The sequence below is a fragment of the Prionailurus viverrinus genome, chromosome A1 (genome assembly GCF_022837055.1).
Source record: "Prionailurus viverrinus isolate Anna chromosome A1, UM_Priviv_1.0, whole genome shotgun sequence".
NCBI lineage: Eukaryota > Metazoa > Chordata > Mammalia > Carnivora > Felidae > Prionailurus > Prionailurus viverrinus.
The window spans coordinates 24,453,720-24,478,193 of record NC_062561.1 but is presented as its reverse complement, the minus strand read 5'-3'; the positions used below and the strand labels follow the sequence as shown (position 1 = coordinate 24,478,193).

The 24,474-nt window shown below is 42.0% G+C and overlaps 1 protein-coding gene across 4 annotated transcripts in view; it reads left to right on the top strand.

Annotated features, from left to right (window-relative positions):
* The window catches only part of LRCH1 (leucine rich repeats and calponin homology domain containing 1), a 201,008-nt gene that overhangs the window by 132,873 nt on the left and 43,661 nt on the right, over positions 1 to 24,474 (top strand). For all 4 annotated transcript variants that reach the window (XM_047870810.1, XM_047870983.1, XM_047871063.1 and 1 more), the window contains 8 exons: positions 4,395 to 4,500; positions 9,714 to 9,850; positions 10,581 to 10,708; positions 12,311 to 12,374; positions 15,803 to 15,908; positions 17,691 to 17,818; positions 19,097 to 19,164; positions 21,517 to 21,603. In XM_047870810.1, coding sequence (XP_047726766.1) covers positions 4,395 to 4,500; positions 9,714 to 9,850; positions 10,581 to 10,708; positions 12,311 to 12,374; positions 15,803 to 15,908; positions 17,691 to 17,818; positions 19,097 to 19,164; positions 21,517 to 21,603 — 824 coding nt within the window. The remainder of the gene's footprint in view (positions 1 to 4,394; positions 4,501 to 9,713; positions 9,851 to 10,580; positions 10,709 to 12,310; positions 12,375 to 15,802; positions 15,909 to 17,690; positions 17,819 to 19,096; positions 19,165 to 21,516; positions 21,604 to 24,474) is intronic.

Below are 24,474 nucleotides of genomic sequence, written 5' to 3'. Positions count from 1 at the left end.
CATTTAGACTATTATCTTCTCTCATCTTTTTCCTCCTCCTCGTTCCCCAGCTAATTAAGACACGGGAGGTTTTGTTTTTGTGACGAAATTCATCGCCTCTTTAAAATTCAGCAAGGTTCGGTAACGGGGAGGCAGTAGACTTTTGCTTAATTCTGTAATATGGATTATACAATAGTGTAAAGTCTTTTTAAAACTTTTTTTAATGTTTATTTTTGAGAGAGAGAGAGACACAGAGCATGAGTGGAGGGGAGGAGGCAGAGGGAGACAGAGAGTCCGACGCCGGCTCCAGGCCCTGAGCTGTCAGCACCGAGCCCGACCGGACACGTGGCTCGAACTCACGAACCATGAGATCATGACCTGAGCTAGAGTCAGGTGCTTAACCGACTGAGCCACCCAGGTGCGCCTATGGTGTAAAGTCTTTATCTTGCTTTCTTGCTAGATCCGCCTGGGCATTTCCCTCTCATTATTTTGGCAGGATAGGAAATAACTGACTGAAGAGTACTATTGAAACATTTTGACCTTGGGGCGCCTGGGTGGCTCCGTCGGTTGAGCGGCTGACTTCGGCTCAGGTCACGATTTGCGGTCCGTGAGTTCGAGCCCCGCGTTGGGCTCTGTGTTGACAGCTCAGAGCCTGGAGCCTGTTTCAGATTCTGTGTCTCCCTCTCTCTGACCCTCCCCCGTTCATGCTCTGTCTCTCTCTGTCTCGAAAATAAATAAATGTTAAAAAAAAAATTAAAAAAGAAACATTTTGACCTTCACTATACAGCCTTCAAAATGTGAATGGACAATTGGACTTGGTGTTTCTAATTGTCTACAGATGTACTGTCCTGTAAGTCAAAAGGAAAAAACTCTTTATCATTATGTTTTGTTTTTTTTTTTAAGTGTAAATTGGGCAACTGCTTTCCCTGCTGGTTAAATAAACATATAAATATAGCTGAGGGGAGGTGATTTTCCTTGATAAAGCCATTATATTAGAAATATATGTTAGAAAAAAAATTACCTTATATTTAGGGAAATAGCATAGCCTTTCTGGCTAACCAGAGGGTAATCGACAAAATGCAAAGCGTGTTTTATAGTATACCCCAATGGGATAAGACTGAATGAGATTTTATGAGATTTTATGCTGTGAATAATCTGCCTAAATATATGTTATCTTTTGCTTCCCTCTCTCCCCTCCTTTTTTCTTGAAAGAACGATTTTTTAAAGAATTCTGCCCTTGAAGCTTCTGAAAATTTTCAGTTTTATATCAAAAAGCTGTGATTCCCGTAAATTGCAAAAGGATTTTTCTTGTGCAGTCATACACAGACTTACAAAGACCTACTGTAGATGTCAATAACATAACTTCTCTCCAGAGAAGGAAAATTCCCACTATTTCTTCCCTAAGGACCCTCCACTCCTATCACCAGTGTGACTATGCCTGGCTGTGAGTCCAATAGCCTGATTTAATCTCATATATTTCTAGAAATATATACTATTAGTATATAGTATATATACCTATATACTATTTGTGTGAAGGCTCTTTTAAAAGAGAATGGAGGGGCGCCTATCCGTCTCTGTATCTGTGCTCACGCTCTGTCTCTCTCAAAAATGAATAAACATTTAAAAATTTTTTAATTTTTTCAATGTTTATTTTTGAGAGAGAGACACACACACAGAGTGTGAGTGGAGGAGGGGCAGAGAGAGAGGGAGACACAGAATCCAAAGCAGGCTCCAGGCTCTGAGCTGTCAGCACAGAGCCCGACGTGGGGCTCCAACTTGTGATCCGTGAGAATGTCATGACCTGAGCTGAAGTCGGACACTTAACCGACTAAGCCACCCAGGCACCCCAGTGAATAAACGTTTTTAAAAAATCTTAAAGAGAATGGAATGGAAGGATACTTGCTTATTTGTGACTCAGTTGAGGCAAAGAAAGATAAAGATTTCATTGAAAGGGTTTGGTTGTTGGTACTTGTGACTGATCAGATACCATAGGAATTGGGAAAAGGTAGCATTTCACTTTTTACCTCTCGTACATGGAAGTGCATGCAGAAAGGCAGAATTATTTGCTGATGCAGTGAGGGGCTAAAAGTGACTGGACAACTCTCTGGACTTTCTAATTCTATAATTATTTCCTTAGACTTGTATTTCTCTGCAGATGTGCGTTGTGGGTTATTTGTTTTGTTTTGTTTTTAAACACTAAGGATGTTTCTCAAGGAATTTTATGTGACTTTCTGGGCCAGGAGTGATGCATCAACAGCCAGCCTGGGGGTGACACCTTTGAACACCTCATGTTAGCCTGTCATGCCACCTCCCCTCGGCCAGACAGCCGAGCAGTCCCTCGGGCTCATTGCATTGTGCACTCAGCCTCTGCAGAGGCCTGCTTCATTCCCTTTTATCAGGAGTGATTTTATTCCTCTTCAGCAAGTGATACTCGTTTAGCAGCCTCGTGACCTTGGCGGATTACCAGGTCACCGGAGGATTTTTAGATGAGAAGAGATTAGAGGGCAGTGATGCCCTGTGTTCTGCATAGTTCTGTTCTTACGGGAGCCGTGGGGTTTGAGGGGACTGGTTAATGGTGAATTCTCATCTGAGTGAATGTGAAACCGATTTCTGCAACGAGGCTTTGCTGCCTTCTAAAAGGGGGAGTGAAAGGGGAAGTTTTTGCAGGTTGAGAAGAGATGTGGGGTATCTGAAGAGTTGATCCCACTGGGATCGTTCCTAGCCCAAGTATATCTGTGGTTGTGCCTTTCCAGGAGGGACCTGCCGGGATTGGTATGTTTGTGGGAGCATCCTGGGGTTCCAGCCATGAGGCAGAGAGAGCCACGGCATGTGGAGTGTCAACCTAAGTGGGCTTCAGAAATTTCATCCAGCTCTTCCTGATCCCTTACTTTAGTCCCGGCACTCTGCTTGGCACCAGAAGGATGGAGTGAATGAGAGCCTCCCATCTAGGAGTTCACAGGCTTCTAAGAGAAGGAAAATGTGTGCACACGTGAATACGGTAATAGATTATCCATAGGACCACCAAGGAAAAAGGGCATTCTCCGTGGGTGTTCGTTCAGAGGGGGACAGTGGGGGAAACCTCCACAAAGGTTTCAGAGAAGAGAGAGCCTTGAATTAAATCTTGAAGGATGCAGGTGGGACAAGAGGACGATATTGGGGAGGGGCACACCAGGCACGAGAAGAGCCGGAACAGGTTTGGGACTGAGAAACCCTTGGCGGCTGCAGTCGGTAATCACGTGGCCTAGGGATGCAAGCAAGGGCTTTCAGAGAGGTGGCGCTGGAGAAATCCATCTGAACCGTAGCTGCTGGCCCTTGCTGTGGAGTCGGGGACTTTACCCCATGGGTTTCTGAGACATTGCTGTTGCAGATGTCTAAGCTGGTAAGTGATGCAGTGAAATGCGCAAGCTCCGGCAGCTCTGTGAAAGGTGGATCTGAGGGGCAGATCAAGGAGACCATTATAGTGCCCAGTGAAATGGAGTGTTGGTCTGGACAATAGAGTAGCTGGGGTGGGGGGTGGAGAGCCGAGCAGAGCTTCCAGAGAAAGTGGAAGAGTGGGATTAGGGGAGAATAAGATTATAAATCTCATAGTTTTCATTCTACACTCGTCAAGAGGCGGTTCCAGTCAACTGTTGATAGGATATTAGTCTTTCAGTGCAAAAAAGCCATCATCCGCATGCCCCACAGTCTTGGAAAATGTACTGAAAGGTGTTCAGGTCCACAAACTTCCCAGCCTTCCAGTCGCAAATCCATTTTAAATAAATAACGCATCCAAAAGATGCATTCGTAGTCACAGTTTTTCACTGTCAGATGTGAGTGTTTGGTAAATAGGATGTGTGACGTTCTATTCAGAGGTACTGTGGGATGGTGGCTTCACAGGGGGCGGGCATTTGTTCTGAGTGGTAACTGCCTTGGACGCCTGACTTAACCTCCCTGAGCCTCATTTTTCTGACTGTAAATATTAAGCTGCTAATACTGCCTCAGGGGTTCGTGGTGAGAATTAAATGAGACTGAAGCCCATGAACGCAGCAGGTGCGAGGCCGGCAAAGGAGCTCCTGAGTGCTCCGAATATCCTTCCTTTTCTCTTTTTGTCCTCAGTGTTCAAAATGCTGCACTTTCCTTTTCTTCTCTGTGCTAAGCCTGACCTACAGACCAGGATAGAAATGTACCCGAGTAGTTGCCCTCATATTTAAATTCCTTAAGGAGGCACCTGGGTGTCTCGGTCGGTTAAGCGTCCGACTCTTGATCTCAGCTCAGGTCTTGATCTCAGGGTCGTGAGCTCAAGTCCAGAGCTGGGCTGTGTGCTGGGCGTGAAGGCTACTAAAATAAATACATAAATTCCTGAAGGAGATTTCACATGGGATGCTTGATTTCCTGGAAAAAGATGCTTATCATTTCTGCCTTTGCTTTTGATGCAGGACGTCAGCTGCAACGAGATCACAGCCCTGCCCCAGCAGATAGGTCAGTTGAAAGCTCTACGGGAACTGAATGTCAGAAGAAATTACCTTAAAGTCTTACCACAAGGTAAAAAGAATAAAATAGGAGATGTTCATTATTATTATTTTTTGGTTTACTTTTGTGAAGAAGGCAGTTTGTCTAGTCATGTTTGTGTATGCCTAATAATATGACTTATTATATTAATATGAATTCTGTGAATTTCACATGCAGATGACAGAAAAGTTAATATCCAACTTTTCATTTTAGTCAAGGGGTCCAGCAACACTATCATTCCCCTGTATGAGACTGTGTGTGTGTGTGTGTGTGTTAGTTTGCTCGGGCTCACATAACAAAGTACCACAGGCTGAGTGGTTTACACAACAGAAATGTACTTTCTCACAGATCTGCAGGCTGGAAGTCCGAGATCAAGGTGTCTCCTGAGAGCTCTCTCCTTGGCTTGCAGATGGCTGTCTTCTCCCCATGTGTTCACATCATCCTTCCTCTGTGTCTCTGTCCTAATCTCCTCTTCTTGAATTTTTTTTAAACGTTTATTTTTGAGAGACAGAGAGAGACAGAGCACGAGCAGGGGAGGGGCAGAGAGAGAGGGAGACGCAGAATCTGAAGCAGGTTCCAGGCCCTGAGCTGTCAGGACAGAGCCTGACGCTGAGCTCGGACTCATGAACTGTGAGATCGTGACCTGAGCCAAAGTCAGATACCTAACCTAGTGAGCCACCTGAGTGCCCCGAATCTCCTCTTTGTATAAGGATACCAGTCATGTTGGGTTGTGGCCCACTCAAATGACCTCATTTTAACTTTATTACCCCTTGAAAGTCCTTACCTTCAAAATCAGTCACATTCTGAGGTACTGGGGGTTAGGACTCCAACATAGGAAATTTGAGGACACACAATTCATAACAGGAGTTGTTTTTGGTATGGATGTGTGATGTTCTGGAACAATCAGAACACTTTAGGTCATATACTTGGTCTTGTAGACCCAGCTATTAGGATTTCTGGCTTTGCCTATTTGGTAGACCTGGTTAGGCACCACCCACTGTGTACGGAATCTATGCTTCAGGTGAGGGCACTGCCCCTGATGAAATGGTAGTCGGACTAATGTCACTGGCAGTTTTAGTGCATTTCTCAGAGGCCAGAAGCAGGGATCCTCCAGAGTGTCAGCACCGAGACTGGTTGCCTGCTCAGACGTCCCTACTCGGGAGCCAGACTCAGGCGAGCCCTTCCCTGTGGCTGTGGGCCTGTCCAGGATGTCCCTCTGACATAGTCTTTGAGTTCAAATAAAAAGATACAGTTGTTCAGAAATGGTGCACCATTAAGAACTTTGACAAGCAGCTCTGTAGATGGTGGTGGATCTGAATTTCAGATTTTGGGCTTCTTGTTCAGACTTGAATCAGAAGGAGTTGAGGAGCAGTGGAAGGAACACTGAATGCTTTCCCAGAAACATGCTCTGGTTTTCAAAGATCGCATTCATTTCCATCAGTTCCATTTAAGGCCCCTGGGCATACCCAGTTTCAAACATATATTTAAAAATACACATCAGGGGCCCCTGGGTGGCTCAGTTGGTTAAGAGTCTAACTTCAGCTCAGGTCGTGATTTCATGGTTCGTGGGTTCGAGCCCCGCGTCGAGCTCTGTGCTGACAGCTGGGAGCCTGGAGCCTGCTTAGGAATCTGTGTCTCCCTCTCTCTGTCCCTCCCCCGCTCACACTCTGTCTCTCTCTCTCTGTCTCAAAAATAAATAATCATTAAAAAAATCTTTTTTAAATATACCGCAAAGCAAAAGCATATATTTGGAAAGAAAAGCTAAAACATTTGGTTAATCTGACACTATTGCAGCAAGTTGAGAGCTACCTGATTTTTTCTGCATTTCGATCTTTGGCTTGAAGGCAAGCCAGTGAAGCTCATGGAAGGGAAAGAACTTTATAAAATGCACTGTGCTTTTATGGATGGGACATTTGAGTGTTTGCCTGCCACCGTCACCTTGCTTGTGCATTTTTAAAGAAGGGATGTTATGGGGCGCCTGGGTGGCTCAGTCAGTTAAGCGTCGGACTTCAGCTCAGGTCATGATGTCATAGTTCGTGAGTTCGAGCCCTGCCTCAGGCTCTGTACTGATAGCTCAGTGCCTGAAGCCTGCTTGGGATTCTGTGTCTCCCTCTGTCTGCCCCTACCCCACTTGCGCGTGCCCGAGTGTGTGCGCTTTCTCTCTCTCTCTCTCTGTCTCTCTTTCTCTCTCTCAAAAAAAAAGTAAATAAAAATTTAAAAAAATTTTTAAAGAAACAAAGTTAGAAACCATCTCAGCACAAAGATGTATTACTTCAATATTTGAGATGACTTGGTATAAAAACATTGTTTTTTCATTCTGTCATTGTCCAATGCATTTTGATTGGATGACATTGTTTTTCTTGGTTTGAGCAAGTACCAAGGGGAGAAACTCTTACTAACAACACATTTGTAAGCATTTAACCTTTCATAGCATTAACGGAAACTTTTCTTTACATTTAAGCTCTCATGTTAATCACTGACAAGTCATTACAAATCCCCAAACTCTCATTTTCAAAAGAAAAATGTAATGGAGCCATGGAATGGTTGCCTATTGCAGTTGAGAAGCATGTGAAAAGTGTGTCCACACAACTTGTTCTCCCTACTTCCTGTGCTCCTACCTTTTTTTTTTTAAATGTCTTTTTTTAATTTATTTATTTATTTTCGAGAGCAAGAGACAGAATGTGAGTGGGGGAAGGGCAAAGGGAGGGAGACACAGAATTCGAAGCAGGCTCCAGGCTCTGAGCTGTCAGCACAGAATCTGATGCGGAGCTTGAACCCACAAACCGGGAGATCACGACCTGGGCTGAAGTCGGACACTAAACACACTGAGCCACCCAGGTGCCCCCCTATGCTCCTACCTTGAAAGCATTCCTTTCCCTGGAAAAGATCAGTTACAAATTTCTATCCTTTTCATAATTATGTTTTCTCAGGTTTAATATTTTTAAATCTACTCAAAGCTAAGGCTTTCATTTACTGGAAACTTTTTTTTTTTTTTTTAAGTAACTTCCTGAATATCAAATTTCTTTTTTGCTTCACTGGGGAGAACTCCATTAACAAAAGAGCATTGATGGTGCTTGCAGGCAGTGAATTTAAGGACTTTCCATATTTACTTGTTTTTCCTCTTTGAGTACCCCTCCCCATATGCTTTCAATCTGAGGAGGGAAAACTAGTCTGTAGCCTTAATTACCCAATCAATTTTGTGGTGGTTTTACTACAAATACTACAACCAGGAGACCATACTTTGTTTTTTCTAGGACATGAATGGACAGAGGTAAGATTAAAGGAGTCACTCATTGACCTTCTTTGCAACAAAGGGTTCCCTGGGATTTTGTTTTTTTCTTACCCCCTTTTTCTGCCCTGTTTCTTCTTTTGACCATGTCTGGGCTGGTGTTAGCACTTTCTCCCCGCCATTTTCTTGTTGTGAAACTGCCAGGCTCTCGTTTTCCTAAACTAAGATGGTAATTGTGTCCCAAACTACAATTAAAGGGAATAGTCGTTGTAAAAGCCATTCTTACTTTACCTTATTTATTTAAGTTGCCTCTCCTCCCTCTCCTGCTATGACTTCCAGGATCTTAGCCCTCAGTCTTACTTAAAAGTCTTCATTTCCAGTGGCAAAGAGTTGAAGAAAGAGTCCAGTTACATTTTGCTACTAATTTGTCAACCTAAGTTTAGTGAATAAAATTAACTGTCTTAGAGATGGATTTATATCACTACGGATACAGCAAGGGGATATTCCTTTTGTATATAAATCTCTCTAATTCTTACCCGGGTTTTAGAACTAAACTATGAAGCGAAAGAGATCTTACTTTCCCTTTTCCTTTGACTTTTTTGATTCCATGCTGTTTTCCACGTTCCCCTCCTCCCTCTCTCCTCCACCTTCCGTTGCTCACAGAGCCTTCAAGGCAACCTCCAGGACTAGTAGGGGGTGAGGCAAATCACTTACCCTGCTCTTGAGGGTAGGGGGTGCGGACTGGGTTTGGGCAGCGAATTATTCGGGGCAGTTTGCAAACTACACTTCCTGAGTTTCTCTTGCAGGGCCGCCTGTCAGGAGCCGAGCTGGGGACCTGCCACGTGGGGTGCTCTGCTCCCTCTGTTCTAGCACTAGTCCCTCTGTTCTAGTCACTAGCCTCGTGACTCCTTGTGGAGTAATTCACATTCGCTAAGGCATGAAACAAGGAAAGTCCCTTACACGCCCAGATTGCAGTGAATAGGAGAGGAGATAACCAGTTGCTAAGAGCATCTTTGTTTGTGGAGCCTGAAGTGGCATAGCTGAGTAAAGTGAAAACCCTAGGGCTTACTGGGAGGAGAAGAGGAATTGTGTTCATGCTCACTGCAGGTCACTTCGTCTAAGGCCCGTTCACCCTCCATTTTGGAACTCCCTGTGTCTTCCAAAGCACCGTATTTCACCCCTTACCAGGTCCCATAACAAACGTGGCGAGGCCCCTGCGGACCGGAACCCGCTGGAGTGTCCCACACAGAGAGACCTTAGTGGTTTGCCCCGTGTCACTCTACTTCTCTGGCGTGGCTCAGCCTCTTTGCTCTGCGGAATATATTTGACTTCGTTCCTTGCAGCTGCCAATGTCGGTTGGAATGCTTGAAATTACTGAGTGTTTACTGTGCCACTGGGTGGGGATTTTAAGCTAAATATAATGTTCTGTCTTGTTTGTGGAGCTACAGAAGACTTTTAAAAAGCAGCAGAATGGAGCCTCATCAAATCAGGATTACAGGGTCCATTGCAAAATTCCGAATTTGATAAAATTTAGTTTTTAAAGTGGAAGTAAAAAAACCATGAACGTATTTCTTGTAACTAGTTCTGAGGTTATGCCAGCCGAGATACATTCACTGGATAAGAATATTTTGTAATTAGCACATTGTTCGTATGCTAGCAGCTGAAGTTAAAATATAAACATGACCGATGTGGTGTGGCTTACGTGATTGTTTTGCTGGAAGAGGGGGCTTTCTGAACAATAGATATTGTAAATGTCAAGTGTGTCCGGCTTCTCTCAGAACTAACAACAATTTAAAATTATTGGGCTCCCAGTGAAAGATTTTCCCTCCCCTTTAGTAAAACATGTGACACACATACTTCATATTCCTGATGCCTCACTTGCTTTGATTATGCTAAATGATAGTTTTCCTTGTAAGCAGAAAATTAAGTTTTGAATGTTAAGCCGTTTAATCTTGTTGCTTTCTGAAATTGTTCTTTTTCTTTCTTTTTTTTTTTTTTTCCCTCCCCTGTTCTTTAGAACTAGTAGAACTTCCCTTGGTAAAGTTTGACTTTTCCTGCAATAAAGTGCTCGTGATTCCCATTTGTTTTAGAGAGATGAAACGGCTGCAGGTATTACTACTTGAGAACAACCCTTTGCAGTCTCCTCCAGCACAGGTGAGGGCCCGCAGCAAAGCGGTTTCAGGGAGAAATGCTGTCAGTGGTGTGGGGAGGGGGGGGCGCGGGGGCGGCAACTCTGGGCAGAGCCGGACCTCTGATCGTCTGCTGAATTCACACTGTTTTAGACTTGATCACAGTCTCTGAAAGATGAAACCTTGGGTGAATCTGACTACAATACGTTGTCTTCTGCTACATAGAGTCCGTTTACTAGCGTTTAGCTCACTGTTCTGATCGCTGCAGTCCCAGAATTACAGGTGTGATTATGGCGGCATTGGTACGGTCATTGGAAACTCCTTCATGGAGCGTGTAGCTTAGACTCAAGGAGGAATACATGCCTTACGTTACTGTGAGCTGCGAGATGGAGTTCAGACATTTTCAAATATGATTGTCGGTTTTTCAGAGATAAGTTTCGAATTCAGCTGTTAAACCATGTGGGAACAAAGTGAATGCTTCCAGAAATGGGATGTTAAACCATGTCGGTTACCTGACTTCTATATTTTTGTACACTATTTAGACTTAAACACACTTCTGTTAGAATGGTTTTCTATTCAAAGTAGAATCGGGAAGAAATGGTTGCCTAAATTCTCGTATGTTTTGGAGAGGCCAAATTGGGTGCGTATTGTTAAAGTGTTATTTTAAATGAAAATACACGGTCAAATGTCTAGGGTTTACATTTTGTTTTGCCGTTAAAAAACGTTAAAAATATGTGTTATTAATTTCTCCATAGATTTGCACAAAGGGCAAAGTGCACATATTCAAGTATCTGAGCATACAAGCATGTCAGATGAAGACAACCGACTCCCTCTATCTCCACACGATGGAGAGGCCACATTTACACCAGCACGTGGAGGACAGGTGGGTGTGACTGCAGTGGCTGAAAGCCCCTGTTTAGGATTTGTTTAGGCCAGAGTGCACCGGTTGGGTGGGTAAGTCCAAAAAATCCCTTGGTCTCTCTTAACCAGTGCAGATTTATGGTGCGGATAACCTTTCGGCATCTTGCAAATCTTACCTTCCCTAATCTAATCAATAATCGGTCTTTCTTGAGGACCGTTTGTGTATATTATAACGCATATATATGTATCTTTTTTAGAAATTTATTTTTTTTTTCAACGTTTATTTATTTTTGGGACAGAGAGAGACAGAGCATGAACGGGGGAGGGGCAGAGAGAGAGGGAGACACAGAATCGGAAACAGGCTCCAGGCTCCGAGCCATCAGCCCAGAGCCTGACACGGGGCTCGAACTCCCGGACCGCGAGATCGTGACCTGGCTGAAGTTGGACGCTTAACCGACTGCGCCACCCAGGCGCCCCATGTATCTTTATACATGCAATCCATAATATAAATATGGGTATTTTTTACTTATCAGTTAAAACACCCATAAAGGCTCAGGTATGCTTTTTTTTAATCATTAATTTTTAATATGCCACCAGAACATTGTTAAGAAACACTACAGGTTTTGTGTTGTAATTGTCTTTTTAAAAATGCCGCATGCATAGTTTTTGCCATTTCCTGTTTGGAACCGATGTGTTGGAATCCTTTCACATGCCCTTGGCCTTTTTGTGGCATAAATTGGGCCTTGAATTTTCAGAGAACAAAGTTCCCACGCTGAACACATGTATAGAAACACAGGCTGTTTTGAGAGGTCTTCATTGCAGAGACCTTTCCTTAACTTTTTACTAAAAGAGTAAACATGGTGGCTTAAAATCTCAGGCTACCCTAATGATCGCTTTACTTAATGCTTAAAATATGTATTCATTATTTTACTTTTATAAACATCAAATTTATTTAGTCACTGGGTAAAAGGCTTACAGAATTATTGAAAGTAACTATAGAAAAGTTAAAAGCCTCTTGTAATGTAAAAGGTAAAAGCAATTAGGTAGTTTTTGCTTTTTGTACACTGGAATCACCAAAATGAGAACATTGTTAACTGTTTCAAAGAACAGGCCCCTCGGTTAGAGTATGAATTTATGAAACCCTGAACGCAAAGAGTTTATCTTCTACTCTGCTTAGACAGAGTATCTGATTTTCATGAGGCCCTTGTCTTAACCTCCTTTATTTTTTTTATTTTTTTATTTTTTTTAATTTTTTTTCAACATTTTTTATTTATTTTTGGGACAGAGAGAGACAGAGCATGAACGGGGGAGGGGCAGAGAGAGAGGGAGACACAGAATCAGAAACAGGCTCCAGGCTCCGAGCCATCAGCCCAGAGCCTGACGCGGGGCTCGAACTCACGGACAGCGAGATCGTGACCTGGCTGATGTCGGACGCTTAACCGACTGCGCCACCCAGGCGCCCCGTCTTAACCTCCTTTAATATTGGGCTGATTCGTTGCCTTATGGTAGTAGTAAAATTTGTATAGCAGAGTCATTACTTGAATATAAATTGATGTATCTTGTTGTGAACTTCGCGATTTCATTTTTTTCTAAATGGATTCCATACCGATGGCATCTATCCCAGCAAGAAGGATTCTGATTCGGGCGTTGGAAGTGATAATGGAGACAAGCGTTTATCTGCCACAGAGGTAAAGTTCGTGATTAGATATTTTTCCTTCTGTGCTTCTAGCTGGATTTGCCTGCATTCCTGAACTCCTCTGTGGTAAAGGGCATTGATGCATCTATGTGAGAAGGTGTGATTATGTTTGTGAAAGCAATTTGAAATCCAAGTGTTAGAGAAATATGAGCCGCTGTTAGTTTTTTCTGCATCTTTAATATTTTGTAAATGTCTCAAGGGTAGAGTCCCTATCTTCTTCCCCTCCCACCACACTCCTGACATTATCTAGAATATTTGTTTTTTTCTTAAAGTTGATTTCTTTATATTGAGGGAGGGAGAGAGAACACACATAAATGTGTGCGCACACGAGCCAGGGAGGGGCAGACGGCGAGGGAGATCCAGAATCCTGTGCAGGCTCTACCCTCTCAGCTGGGAGCCCGACATAGGGCTCAATCCCATGAACCGTGAGATCATGACCTAAGCCGAAATCAAGAGTCAGACACTTAACTGACAGAGCCACCTGGGTGCCCCTAGAATATTCTCGAATGCTTCATAAATATTATGAAATGACTAAGAGTGGTCTGCAAGTACCCATGAGGCATTTTTATAAATATGTTTGTTTCTAATTGACAGAATAATTTGGGAAAAAAATTATTTGCATGGATAGATGTTAAGGAGTCAAATGTGCATTGCATTTTAGCAGTGTACCCACAGGAAGTGCGATTTTGAATAGCCAGAGTTTTTATAGCAATATTTGTTTTCCTGAAAGTCTTCGATTGTGTTTTTTTCAGACGGTTGGATAAAAGTTTGGTTACTTGTAAGCCAAGAAGCCACAAGAGAGCTTCCTAAAGTGGTTATAAATAGCTCAGCTAGCACATTTATCTCATTTATAGTTAGATTCCCCGAAACCTTTCACTAATATACCATTAAGTGGGGTTTCTTGAGCAGGGGAGCTAGAAGGGACAGCTGGTGGAGGGATTGGATGTATCATCAGTCTTCCCTTTTGAGGAAATCTATTGAGATTTTGTGGTTACTGAGTTTTGAAATATAATTCTACTCTTTGAAGATGTAATTAATAGGTCAGTTACCCCATTTAAGGAGTTCTCTTTTGTACTCTGTGTGACTCCAAGAAACTGCCTTTTGCCTGTTCTCTTCAGGTGTTTGAGGATTAATGTGTAGCTAAGATATTACATTTTGCTTCCTACAACATGCTTTATAAAGCAATGTATTAAAAAATTAGGATACCTTAAAGTCTTTCTAATATGGAACATTTCGAAAGGAGTTTGTAGGGAGAAAAAGAAGGCCAATTTCAATAAAAGAAAATTACTCTCATGAAGCCACATGAATAGTTTACTGTGGTTCCCTGGGGGAGGAAATACTCAACACATTACTTTATAAGTTGTATTTAATTCAACTCCCTTAGCTTTATTAAAACTCATAAGTCCCCTGAAATGTCCCATTGTTTCAGAAATTACTCACCCTCAGCTTATTTTCTACGAAGTTAAAACAGACTCTGCTTTATCCTTTATCTGTTTTTTAAGGATAATTAAGTTCATTAATAAAACATCACACAAAGAACCTCATTATCCTTTTGTTCTCACTTAATATAAGTAGGAGGCTAAAATCATTCTAAAAGGAGGCCAAGGGTTTATTCTGTCCCTTTTAACTACATGCGTATCTTTGGAATTTTGCTAAGCTTTCAAGAGAGGAGGAGGGTGGAAGGAAGGACCACAGAAAGGATTTTATATTTGACAGTATTGAGTGCATGAATCTTCCCTCGGCGTTTTTGTCTGGTCTCACACAGCCGCCTCATTACCTGAGAACACCTCCAAGAAATTTGTAGAAGGAATAGCATTCTGACTCCTCCTCCAGTGTAGCTTTCTCTTTTCACTTTGTTTGGCAATTATGTTGTCATCTCACCGCTTACTAGGGTTTATCTGGCTCCCCACTTCTGTCTCCCTGTAGCATTTGCAAAGCACATCTCACTCCTTTGGCTGTTGCCATTGTCTGAGTACATTTAGCGTTTGTCTCTAAGAAGTTTAAAACGTGTTTTTCTCAAGATAAACATGCAAAAAAACTGGCGGCTGAATGAATATCTGCTTACTGGATGAAATGCACACTTGTTTTGCATCGGTTTCTAAACGATTTGTGCACGCGTCCAAATGTAAACAAACACTATCCTGAAAGTCACGGCTTCAAAAATTGAGGAACAGCCCACAACTCCCTGAAATGTGTTCTGTGGAGGTTCATGATCCCTGTGATTTGGAAAGCTTTTTACTAAATAGGAACACTGAAATGGAGACATACGAAAGTCACCGAGGCTCTATATTTCATTTGTGACGGAATTCTAGATTGTCTGCATAAACTTCATCAGCTACTGTGAGAAACTAGCGCCCCAGAGACAACTTATTTTGATTACTGAATTGAAGCCTTACTCTGAAAATTGCACGGAACACATTTCCTTTTAAGTACTACAGCCATTCAACACTTTCATATATTTGACGCAGCCTAAATTCCTATATTCTTCAACCTAAAACAGGGAAATAAACTGAAGCTTAATGTTGCACATAAGATGCACTGTAAATTAATGAGGTATTGTCACAGATATTGTCTGCTTTTTAAAAAAATTTTTTAATGTTTATTTTTGAGAGAGAGAGAAAGAGAGAGCTAGCATGAGTGGGGGGAGGGGAAGAAAGAGACAGAGACACAGAATCCGAAGCAGGCTCCAGGCTCCAAGCTGTCAGCACAGAGCCCAACATGGGGCTCAAACCCACGAACCTGGAGATTATGACCTGAGCTGAAGCCAGACGCTTAACACACTAAGCCACCCAGGTGCCCCCAGATATTGCCTGCTTTTTGTGACGAGCTGCATGAAACCTTAATGTAGTTTGGGAAATTGGTATTGTTGTCAGATCTCAGAGTATCATTGCTATTACAACGATTGGTTGGCCTTTGGGCCACTGTGATATTGACCATATTTATAACATCACACTATATATATTTACAATTATTCCATTGTTCTGTCAGGTATTACATAGTCCTTCTTAGTGCCCTGACCATTGCTCTTAGGTTGGAAAATGCCATCAGGTACCTGACAAAATTTTAGCTCAAAACATGTACAGGGAGACACTTGAGTGTTAATTCAGTGAGTTTTGACAAAGCGAACACACCCATATTACCAGCTGCCAGTTCAAGAAACAGAGCTTTACCAGTACCCCAGAAAGCCCACTCATGCGCCCACCCTCCAAGCCAAGAGTTATCTGGACTTCAAACACCATGGATTAGTTTTGCTGGTTTTTGAACTTACGTAAGTGGAACTATGCTTTGTATCTGGCATCTTTTACTCAATATTATGTGTTTGAGAATCACAGTTTTGGTTTTTTTTATCATATAGCATTCTCTTAATCTACATTGAGAACACTTGTCCCTGGAATAAAGCAGTGCACTATTCCTTTTTAGCCTTCTGATGAAGACACGGTTAGCCTCAACGTGCCAATGTCAAATATCATGGAAGAAGAACAGATCATCAAGGAGGACTCGTGCCATCGCCTTAGCCCAGTTAAAGGTCTGACAATGAATGATGGGGAGAAAGTGCTTGTTTTTAAGTTTCAAATGCTACATTTGCAATCTGTCCCGATAGGGCCTTGATGATAGCTAATGCTTATTGAGCATTTCCTGAGCACCAGGCTCTTTGCTCATCTGTGAAAGTGAGCCCATTTAAAGTCCAAAACTCCAAAATTTTAATCATCTCCGTCTTACAGGTGAGGAAACCAAGCCCAGACAGTTTAAGTAACATGCCAGTGATCACACAGCTAGCCAGTAGTAGAGTTGTTCTCGTTTTGAAGATTTATATAACAGTCTTTAAATCTACTCTTGGAAAGAAACTATTGCTATGTAGACCTATTAGGCAACAACAGCCGTGGTAGCACATGAAATCCCCAAATCTCACTGGCTTAACACAATCCAAATCAAGTCTACACGAGAGTTAGTGATTGGCAGGCAGCTCCCCTCCAAAGACCCACGCTGCTTTCATTCTGAGATTCCACCATCTTTAACACAAGACTTCCAAAGTCCTATTTTAGGGCAGAAGAGGGCTGAACGTGGAGGTCTGCTCACAAGAGGTTTTTAATGGGCTGTGCCTAGGAGTGCCCATCTCTTACAAGCTAGGCTCGGACATATGGCCACTGCTAACCACATGTGAAGGGAGGAAATATAGTAGAGATGTGTGCCTAGGAATCCACTTGACTTTGGACACGATAGTTGACCTTAATTCTCTCACCTATAAGTGAGATGGTTAGATTGGGAAATATCTAATTACCTAATTACCCATGGTCTTCTGTAGCTCTAAAGTTCTGTGGTTCTCTAATAATCATCAAATGATCGCTAAGCACTTTAATGTCCTGCCTACCTTGAAAATCCTAGCAACGTATTTCATAAGTTGGAAGCCCTCAGTTGATTACATTAGGGCAGGGTTTTGATTTTGTTTTTTTTTTTACTACTCCTATTTGTTCAGTGACTGTTAAAGAAAATCCTAAAATCTAGTGTTTGCTGATTTTTAGCACATGATTTCATAAGTGAATAATATAGAACTAGATTAATATGCAGATCATCTCCCTAACAGTTTGAATATGCCCTCATTAGTGATAGGGGAGCTGTGTGAACCAACTAGCGTTTGCTTTCACTTCATACCTTCAGGTTTTTTTAGTTTAGCACATAAGTTTAGCATTTATGTTCATCTGAGGTTATGATTGGAACCATACAGTCTCCAAAAATTATCACTGTATACTTCATGCAAGAATATAACTGCCTTTTTAGTAGATAATCTTTATAACATTATACAGTATAGGAGGTAGTGTTTTAGGCAAACTTAAAATAAAAGAATTCTGTGATTTGTTACCAGTGAGTTTTTTCCTCTTTGTTCTGGAAGTGGGTATTCTGCTAGGGGGGAGTCCTTAAAGGTAGCCCTCCTTGATTCTTTTTAGTTTCCAGATCGGGGAGAAGAGATCTGTTTGCTGTTCCATTTGCCTCTTTATACTTTCTTTCCTCTGTTTCTTGAGAAAGTTACAGGAGATCTCATTGCTTTCATGAGGGACTAAGCCACGAAGAGGAGTTGACTTTCCAGTTCATTTTGGGGGGCTTTCCATTTCTTTTACTTCTCTCCCTCCTTTTCCTCCTTTATTCATCTTTTCCTGACACCCTCAGGGAAGAGAGAAGTGGGGTCACTCATACACCTCTATAAGAGGTAAGAGAGGAGACTGAAATAGTTAGCTGGTTTTGAGGTTCATCTGTGCTTTGCTCGTCTCTTCATGAGACCGTCTTTTTGTCTTTGTCTGTATTTTCCTGATAGGGGACTTTCATCAGGAATTTCAACCAGAGCCTTCCCTTCTGGGGGACAATGACAACTCAGGAGAAGAAAGAGACCAATTTACTGATGGAAGAGATGTTCTCCGTTCAGAATTTATAACGTATATTAAGGCAAGTTGAGGATCAACTAATTTTTTTTTAAATCTTCTTTTGTTTGGCACCTTAACATTTAAGTTCAAGGTTACCAATCTGTCACCTTAAATGCCAACGTACTGCCAGTGTCCTCAGATTTTTATAACATGGAACATCTTCCCAAAGTTTGGGGTGTCTATTTTCTGACATTAGGAGCTGGTCCCTGTCAGACATACCTCTCCGTTTGTAAATTTGTCTGATTTTCTTTTATATTCAGTCATTGGCTTGGCTTTTCACCGCTCAGTGCATCAGGATAAGTTTGCAAATGTAATAGAATTGCCATTACCATCTAGTAAAAGTTAACATGGAAAGGGATTCACATTCTTTTCAATGCATTCTAGGTGAATACTTTTCTTAGAAGTATGTCCATTGTAAAAAAGAGGAAAGTGGAAATTTTTTAAATCTGGAAATGAATGTCTTCTCTTTCTGGAAATGTCACTCTGAGGCATTTTCTGTTAACTGTTTTATACTTTTTCCCCAAGAACACACACACACACACACACACACACACACACACACACACACACACCCCTCGTCTCACAAACAGTACAATGCGTATTCTCATGTGACTGACAAACCCAACTAATAATGGAGGAATCTGTCAACAGCAAGGGGTGCTAAGAGGGTAGTAAGAAATAGAATTAAGCTTTACATTTCTGACTCTAAGTTAACTGGTATTGTGGTCCTGGGTCTCTTTAATTTAATTTTTAATTGTGGTAAAATATCTATAACATAAAACTTACCATTTTAGCCATTTTTAAGTGTACAGTTCAGTGAAATATTCTCATTGTTTTGCAGCCATCACCACCATCCATCCCCAGAACCATTTTTATCTGGTAAAACTGAGAGTTCAAACCCATTAAACTGTAATTTCCCATTCCCTGCCGCCCCCCACCTCCCTTGGGAGCCACCATTCTGCTTTCTGTCTCTATGGGTGACGACTCCAGGGACTTCATATAAGTGGAATCATACAGTATTTGGCTTCTTGTTACTGACTTATTTCACTGAGCATAATGTCTTGAAGGTTCACTGTGTTGTAGCACGTGATGGAACTTCCTTTTGAAGGCTCGATGACGTTCCATTGTATGTATAGACCATATTTTGTTTATCCATTTATGTGTAGATGGACACTTGGATTGTTTCCCACCTTTTGGCTGTTGTGACTAATGGTCCTGTGAACATGGACGAGGGCAGGGGTTTGACTGTTGACTCTTGATAGCCAGTGGCTCTCAGAATTCCCGTATGTTCTGTCCACAGGATAGGGCTGAGGACTGTGAAGAACTGTTACGGATAGAAGAGGACACGCACTGGCAACCTGAGGGAATGTGAGTATCCAGGGCCTGGTTATGAGCTACCTGTAAAGTTCATGGTTCAAGCAGAAGGCAGCCCTGTCGTGATAGAATTTTGGTCTGCTTTACTTTGGGTAAGCCTATATTCTCACCCAGTGATTTTGATAAGTTTTTCTTATCATTGATTAAGTTTTTCCTATCATTCCTATCAATAGGTTTTTCTCTGTCAGATGCTTATTGTCATGGTATTGGGGTGTTACGGTGCAAGGTCACACCTCTTCCTTGGCCTTGAGTTTCATCTGATTGGAGGCTGTGGATAGAATGTGATTCAGGAGATTATATGAAGTTTCTACACTGGTGATTCTAGCTTACTGCCATTTGTCTGAAGAAACCAACAACTGGACCCAGAGCAATACGTAGTCCCAGTCACTCTTTACCTAGCCTTCAGGTTCAAGATCTGAGAAAACCGTATACCTCTCATGTCTTGGTCCTGTGTCTAAAATTGTAATAGCTAACATTTATTAAACACTCCATGCTCGGCAGTGTTCTAAGTATTCCATAGGTAGTAACTGATTTCATCTTCACACCAAGTCTGTACGATAAGTTCTATTATTGTCCCCCATTTCACATATGACAAAACTGACGCACAGAGAGATCAATGATCTTGCCCCAGGGTTACAAAGGGCTGGCATTGAACCCAAGGAATCTCACATCACATGGATATCCCTTTAACTCTATTGCACATAAAGATTTACTTGGCCAGCTTTACAGGGGCGGGCCTGAGTCATCTATTATATGATGAACCATTTCCAGGGGAATTGAATATGGACCATGTGGCATGCAGTAGATTTTTGGTTCCCAGGATTTCGTTTTCCATGATCTGGCATGTGGGCCTGGACCTTCCTTCATATCTTGTAGGAGACTCCCCCTTAGTGAGTCTTTATTATATTAAAAGGTGTTTCCACTTAGGGGCGCCTAGGTGGCTCAGTCGGTTAAGCATCTGATTTCAGCTCAGGTCATGATGTCACGGTTCGTGGGTTTGAGCCCCATGTCGGGTTCTGTGCTGACAGCTCAGAGCCTGGATCCTGCTTCAGGTTCTGTGTCTCCCTCTCTCTCTGCCCCTCCCCTGCTCATGCTCTGTCTCTCTCTCTCTCTGTCTCAAAAATAAATAAACACTGAAAGAAAATTAAAAACAAAGTTTTTCCACCTAGAGAAACACGTTGACCTATATTCTGTAGTGGAGAGCAGGAACCATGATCAAATATCTCTTGACCTTTAAAAACATTGCTGGGTACCTTTCACATCACTGTCCTGTATTATCTATTCATTGAATATATTTCTGTAATATCAAGGAGGACTAGCTTGATTATAGAATCAAAGAATTATAGGGAAGAGATTTTATAGGGAGGGTGTTCTTTTAAACCACAGTGGACTCTGGAACAATGCAGGAATTGGGGGCACCAACCCCAGCACAGTTAAAACCTGTATATTACTTTCAACTCCCCCCCACCTGCCAAATTTTACTACTAAAAACCTACTGTTGACCAGAAGACTCACCAATAACATAAACAGTTGATTTGCCTATATTTTGTATATGTATTATATGATGTATTAAAAACATACCTAACTTTGTCTGAACTTTCTCAGTATTCCTAGGCTATGCATTTCATCTGTGAATTTTTTCAAATTGCTGCAAATCTCTAAAAAATTTTCCAATATATTTTTGGAAAAAAAAAAAAAACCCGTGTATAAACGGACCCATGCGGTTCAAACCTGCGTTGTTCAAGGGTCAACTGTGTATAAGGCTTTGGAAGCCCCATTCTAAATCTTCTATCTAATCATTCTCAACCCTGCCTGTGGAGCCCCAGTCTCTGGCCTGGCCTTTTGTTCAAGTGCCACAGATGATTTTGCTGCCTGAAGAGCCTGCACTGAGTGAGAACCACTATCCCACAGCAAAATCCCATATTGTATGAAAGCAGTAAAACCAAGCAAGCCACACTGGTAGCACTGGAGTTGGAAGAGGCAAAAGTATTGTAGGCCTGCTGCATCAGGGCATCCCCCCAGGGCTCAGGAAAGCACAGCGAGGGAACCACCAGAGAGCACATCGCCTTGATTTTCTAGAGGAGCAGATACAGGCCCGTGGGCATTGAGACTTTGTGTGAGCTGCTATTTAATAGCAGAGCCAGGCTTCCCCCACCCAGTAGCTCCATTTCCACCACACTCTGGCCATCTCCTCTGCAGGCTACTGACACACGTTCATTATAAGGTGGAGTTTGTGGAAATCACTTTTACATGTTAGATGCATTTTTATAAGTGTGCTCTTAAGAATCTAGATAATATCCATGTTCTAGTAATCATTGTCACTCTTATGCTTGGTTCATGCTACAGAATAAGTTCATCCAAAGACCAGGATGTGGATATGGCGATGATCGAACAGCTGAGAGAAGCGGTAGATTTGCTGCAAGATCCCGACAGGTACGTGTGTCTTTCCTTGGCCCAGGTTTCGTGTGAGTGTATCGTCTCACCTTTAAAAATGTCTGTACACAGTTTGGGCTCAGTCTCACCCCCAAAAAGAAAAGCTTTTGCAAGATCCATAAGTGTCAGAGTCACACTTCTGGAGTGATGGAGATCGTTCCCCCCTTTTGCTACCCCTTAATGAAATGTATTCACCCTTCATGAACTTCATATGGGAGGTTTTGGCATAATTCTTAGAAAATAGCAACACGATGAAAATGCATATTTGATGTTGCCTCAAGTTCAACTCCTGACTTCTAGAAATACCAAGGAGATTTTCCAAAAATGAAAGAATTGTTTTATCAAGTGCTATCGTATTTATTTTGAGATGCCAAACTTATGTTACCTAAACAATATATTTCTAAAGATTGGGGTTATGAGATAAGTTTTTAATTGAATTGGCCATTGTCATCAGAGGCACAGAATGCAGTAGATACATTTTTTGGTTTCTTAGCAAAGGATCATGGAATTCCCGTGAACAAAATATTTTTCAGTAAGACAATATAGCCAGTATCAGGTACTAACTACTTTATCACTAGGAAAATAGATCCAAAGCTTATTCCTGGTAAACTGTTTATGGGCCTTGTGGACTTAAATATGAAAATGATACGGTCTCGTAATATGGTGAACACAGAAATTATACCACATTTTGGCAATTCATGAAAAGGGTGGTTAGCAAGTCCCAGAGTGCCAGTAATGGCTCACCACCAATGTTGCTTGGCCCTAAAAGAATAGTGATGGGTCAGTGGGTTTGGCTGAAAGTCTTTAGCGATTGATTTGAAAAGCATTTCAGTTCTGTAGACATTAATTGAGTGCTTAGAGATCATGGGAAGATCTACTGCGTGCACCTCTGGGGATATAAAGATGAACAAGACACAGCCCTTGCCTTCTAAGAACTTAAGCTATGGTAGAGAGATGGCTTTGAGTAGCTATTTGTAAGTGTAATTGATTTAGGTGCTTAAAGTGATAGGCTCCAGTGAATTCCTGGCCGCAGATGGAAATGGGGAGATGGCGGGGCTGGCCTCCCTGAAGTCTGGGGTAGTTCATCTGGGCCTTTAATTACATTTCAAGGAAATTACATTTCAAGGAAAAAGCAAACCCTGGATTGAATTAAAAGCTTAGGCAAAGGCATGGAGGTCAGAAGGAGTGGAGCAGGCGTGGACTCTACCTGGGAGGCTGGGGTCTGGCCGTTTCCACCTTTTAAAAATCTGGGCAGTGCTTCTGATGCACAGCCAGGGCTGAGAAGCTGTGGAGGGGCAGTCGGAGGGGTGCTGAGGATGTCTTCAAATGCTGTGTTGAGGAGCCCAGACTTTATTTCATATGTAGAGGGAGGTGGTGGTGCTTTAAAAATACGATTATTCGTGTTCCTAATTCTCCCTACTGTGTGGCTCAGAGCCTGGCTTATTCGTGAATGCCTAATCAAAGCACGTTCTTTAAAGAGCTGCATTTCACATTCTAAACCAGGGAAGTCAGTGAGAGGGTGGGAAACGGGGACAAGACGACACGTGTGTGTGTTGTATGTGTTTGTGGCAAATTATAAGGAATGGGGAAGCAGCTCATCTGGGGGTAAAGAACAGATTTTGGATCAGCCAGCCACAGGTTCTGAACCCAGCTCCAACACCACTAATGTGGGTTAAGATATAACTATTCTGCACGCCAGTTTCTTCCTCTGTGAGATGGGATCCACGTACTTACTTTTTAGGATTGTGAAGATCTGAAATAATTTATAAACTGCTAGTAGGAAGGCAAATTAGCAAAACCATTCTAGAAGACATCCTAGTAGTACATGGCCGTTGTCTAAAATATATGTAAACTTTTTGAAATAAATTCTAAAAATGTATCCTAAGGGATGAAGAGATATGAACAAAGATTATGAGGGGAAGATATTTTTATAGCAAACATTTGGGGAAAATGAAATAATGTAATATTTTAGAGATACTTAAATATAATTTGGTCCTTTATAAATTTATGTGTATTTTTTTTTAATTTTTAAAATTTTCCAATATATTTTAGAATGCTCATTTTAGGGGCACCTGGGTGGCTCAGTCGGTTAAGCGGCTGACTTCAGCTCAGGTCATGATCTCGCGGTCCATGAGTTCGTGCCCCGTGTCGGGCTCTGTGCTGACAGCTCAGAGCCTGGAGCCTGTTTCAGATCCTGTGTCTCCCTCTCTCTGACCCTCCCCCGTTCATGCTCTGTCTCTCTCTGTCTCAAAAATAAATAAACGTTAAAAAAAAAAAAGAATGCTCATTTTATAATCACTTTAAAAGTATATAAAATGCAAAGCTTTGATCCCAATTATATAGACTGAATTAGGTCTTATTTGTGTCAGAAACAGACAAAAAATTAAAACTGGAAGGAAATATATTACTGTGGATGTTTTTCTGTAGGTATTTCTAAATTAGTATTTTTTTTTTTATACTTTTATGAATTGTAGACCTTTAGCAGCAGGCACTGTTGTAGTTCTTTGGCAGGTTATTTGCAGTGGGTGGTGAGAACAGTGTGAAGGAACAGTGCAGACTGGTTAGATATGAGCACCAGGTTTCTGGTTATCTGAGATGGGGAACCAAGAGGGCCCCAGGGCTGAGGAGAAGGATGTTGTGGTCCGCGTAGGACGTGCCGAATAAAATCCAAGGTGGCAATGTCCATTCTGCTGCTAGGAGTTTGGTTCTGGGGCTTCGAGACTTAGATTCGAAAGTCATTTCGTAAGGTGCTGCAGTAACAGAGCTGTATAATGAGGATGAGCTTCCCAAGGCCAAGTGTATAGATGGGAAGGGAACATGAGTCCAGAATCGAGACTTAAAGTGCGACATTACAGAGAAAGGACCCCCCCT